Raw genomic sequence first — 3,997 nt, 5'->3', positions numbered from 1 at the left:
TTATTATATATATATATATATATATATATATATATATATATATATAAATTATTACACAGTTTTGTCTTATTAGATGTGTGTTCTTTGTAACTGCTATGTTTTGTTTGCAATATTAACTTGTTGCACTTAAAATAAATGAATACACAGATGTTGGAAAAGAGAAAGGAAACGTGACAAACAGTTTAATATAGACTACGAATTATAATAAAAAATTGTTAATGTTCACTTTTACCAGTATAGATAAATTCAATCTTGGTTTAATTTACTCTATCCTTTTCTAATTCTTAAAACTAGACAAAGATGAAGCATAATTTAATTAGAGTTAATTTACATTGACATTGATATAAGAAAGAAAACTAAATATTTCATTATGTATATTAGATAACTTTATATATGTTGATAATATAAAATTGAATCTTTTAGATTCCAGAGAAAACTCCAATGAAAATCAAGAATTTTGGAATATGGCTGAGATACGATTCTCGATCTGGTACACATAACATGTACAGGGAGTACAGGGACCTCTCCGTCAGTGGGGCAGTAACCCAGTGCTATAGGGATATGGGTGCCCGTCATCGTGCACGTGCTCATTCTATACAGATAATCAAGGTGGAGGTTGTGAAGGCTGCAAACTGTCGCAGGCCCCAAGTGAAGCAGTTCCACGACTCCAAGATCAAGTTTCCATTGCCCAAGCGAATTCAGCACAGAAATCGTATGCCGCTGTTCAGTGTTCGGAAGCCGCGTACCTATTTCCTTTAAACGACACGGTGTTTTTGTACTGCGATGCTATACTACTCTGCAGAAAATAAAGAGAAAATATTCAACATAATTGCACGTAATCGTTGTACAATTTCCTCTTCTCTATCCTTTTGAGAGTGGCATAAATACAGAGCTCGAAATGTTTTGGTTGTTTAGGAAATAGGAATAGAGGAACTGTTTAGATTAGAGGACAGTTGTGTTTCGTTGCTTGTAGAATACACTGGATGTATTCCGTTTCACGCATAATTTATCATTTTATTCTTCTTTAATGTTTGACGAACAACAAGGATAAAATGATACATGAGCACTATAGTTTGGAATGAGGAATCCCAATTTTTAGATGACATCCCAATAAAGTAAAGATTGTATTATTTTTTTGTCAGGAATTCAATTGATTGGCTAATGTTTTATCCGTCACACAAGTAGGAATAAATAAAAAAAACAAGTATTTGTTTGCTTTCCTTTCCTTCACGTTACAGTTTTAATATACATATAAAAGGCATACTCCAATATAGAGCTCTCTGTGTAAAGTACATGTAATGTTCATTGCACAACAAGGATAAAAGTATGCGCAATATATTCTTTACGAGATATGTCCATCAAATTATTAAGGGGCAGACTTCTTTTATTGATCATTTCGAAACGGGAGACGAACTAGATAATAATGAGTCACGTGTCAAAAGAGCGGAACTCGTGAGATTTACGTCTAGGAATGAGAGCGAATTCCGACTTCACATGCCTTCCGTTATGACTCAAAAAACTAAGCCATTATTGATTTGCGCCATCTCCCGCGTACGAACGTACGAAGATCCTGACAAACTGCGACAAGCTTTGGAGAGAGCACGCGACAAGTCGTAAGTAATTGCGATTGCAAAGTCATTTGGACATCACTTTGGACGTTTCGTTAATTTCGTTCCATTAATTATTCGATTCGAACATTCGAGTGACACGGCGGGCGATTTTTCTCACGACATCACGGAAAATGTCATTTGTTTCGATCGAGCGTAGTATCAAATGTTCAATATTGCGTACTCGAAAGCGTGTACTTTTGCGTGATGATGCATAAGAAAAGTTTGCGGAAATTCAGACGCAATGATGGCGAAACGTTTCCTCGAATCCGAGACTGCCTCGATGACTACTCTTGACATCGAAGCAACATTGTAAACACATATGCGTCAGTGTCGTCAGTGCATCACGTTATAACGTGTCAAGTGTGTGTTAACAGATGATGGGACAGTTCAATACTATTCCTTCAAGTCCTCGCGTGATGTTCGATGAAGAGGGTGATAATGGCTTGGTACTCTGTGATAAATACCTGCCGGTCGAAATTCTGATAGAGATCTTTTGTTATGCTGACTGCAAGACTCTGATGAATTGCCAGTTGGTATGTAAACGCTGGAAGATGTTGATGAATTACGTCTGGCATAAAAAGACCGAGCAAACGCTAGCTAAACCGTTTCCATGGAACGACAAAATCCCCTGGTCCGTATTTTATTTCGCATGCACTAAGAAGCCGTATGAAAGGAACTTGCTGAGAAATCATTCCGGCGCAGAAGGCACGCATCATTGGGACTTGGGTTCAAATGGTGGTGATCACTGGAGGATTGAGGAGCCTCCAGTCGGCGTGCCAAAACTGCCACAAACCGAACCAATGTTTAAAGATAGACAGATCTGTTTCACGACGTCCTATCAACGTTGCTCCAAAATGCAAGATATCTATCTCACAGATGAAGGGATTCATCCATATATCCTAGACACTTATCAACCACCTATAGTGGTATCATCAAGTTTTATGTGATGAAATTATATATATATAAACACAAACACACACACACACACATATATATATTGTATGCAATTGTAAATTATACATGCCATGTATGTGTAGGTAAGCGAATGGTACAGCTGTCGATGGGACTGTCCAGCAAAATATCAGTTGGAAGTTAAATTAATTGGTGTTGACGAAGAACAAATGGATAAGTTTAAATTTGAAGATATTTTAGAAGGAGAGAAACAGAATAGATGGCTGCAAGTGAGTATTAAAAAAACATGAAAAAAATTTGTATATTTTACGTAACGAAAATTGAAATATGGTATACATACAATCTTCAATTTATATTTTTTTGTATGCTTTATCGCAGGTTTCACATGTATTTGAAAACTATGGAACTGGTCTCAGAGTTATCTCCTTTGAGCACAGTGGAAGAGACAGATTATATTGGGCAGGACATTATGGCAGTAAAATGGCTGGAGCTTGTGTTTCTGTGAAAATTCCTGAGAATATTTGCACTTGCACTTGTAAAAAAACGTAATTAAAACAGATATTATAAAAGACAGAGAGATCAAATTAGACAAGTTAGTTTATGAGATTTTCTCTCTGCTTTTTTAATAAAAAGTTTTATGTGACAAAAAGTCACTGATTTCAATGAAATAAAAAATGAGTACCTACGAGTATATAAAATGTTAAATATATAAAATTTTTTATAAAATATTAACTGTAACTACTTAATAAAAAGTAATTTTAAGATTACGTTTTATTATCACAGTTGCAAATTAAAAATAATTCATATACAATGTTGCGTATATATAATAAAAATTTATTCAAAATATGCATATTTTCTGTATACATACACAGTATAAGTGTTACGAGTGTAATCGAAAAGCTATTTCGATTAGATTCTGAGGTGCAGAGTCTTGATGGCACACGTACAATTCCTTTGGATGAGGGCTCGTATAGAGACGTCCAATTACCCAAAAAGCTGTATTTTCCCATTCAAATAATACACCGTGTTCTTTAACAGCGATTAAACTTTTGTTGATTACCGTTTTATCTATATCTTGATTCAACATCTTAAATCTTACTGTATTACGTAATAGTCTATGAATAACATGTACACACTTATTAAAGTTAACAAGAATCTTGTTATCCTTTGTATTTTGAATAGGTATTGATGTTAATAGAATTCCTTCCACCATGTCCAATTGAACATAATGATACAAATAATTTTTATCACCTGCAGTTAGTTTTTGAGGTACTAAATATTCTGCTTGGTTTAACAAGTTCTCTCGTATATTGGATATATCCATTGTAAGCACGTTACTATCACTCTATAAGAAAATATTGATAAATATATTAGTATTTGAAACAAGTACTATGTATTTTTTTAAGAGAGAGAGAGAGAGAGAGAGAGAGAGAGAGAGAGAGAGAGAGAGAGTGTGTGTGTGTGTGTGTGTGTGT

The 3,997-nt window shown here is 34.7% G+C and overlaps 2 protein-coding genes across 2 annotated transcripts; both read left to right on the top strand.

Moving 5' to 3' along the window:
- The first annotated feature begins 420 nt into the window (after positions 1 to 420).
- LOC105625288 (60S ribosomal protein L18a) lies at positions 421 to 829 on the top strand. The gene has a single exon (XM_012206627.1). It carries the CDS (start codon positions 442 to 444, stop codon positions 757 to 759), a length of 318 nt encoding a protein of 105 aa, XP_012062017.1. The 5' UTR covers positions 421 to 441; the 3' UTR covers positions 760 to 829.
- Positions 830 to 1,984: 1,155 nt separating this feature from the next.
- LOC105625287 (F-box only protein 44-like) lies at positions 1,985 to 3,346 on the top strand. Its single transcript, XM_012206626.1, has 3 exons — positions 1,985 to 2,536; positions 2,648 to 2,791; positions 2,901 to 3,346. Exons 1-3 carry the CDS (start codon positions 1,985 to 1,987, stop codon positions 3,069 to 3,071), a joined length of 867 nt encoding a protein of 288 aa, XP_012062016.1. The 3' UTR covers positions 3,072 to 3,346.
- Positions 3,347 to 3,997: the final 651 nt, after the last annotated feature.

This window comes from Atta cephalotes, assembly GCF_000143395.1.
Source record: "Atta cephalotes unplaced genomic scaffold scaffold00692, whole genome shotgun sequence".
Classification (NCBI taxonomy): Eukaryota; Metazoa; Arthropoda; class Insecta; order Hymenoptera; family Formicidae; genus Atta; species Atta cephalotes.
This window is presented reverse-complemented; position numbering and strand designations above follow the sequence as displayed.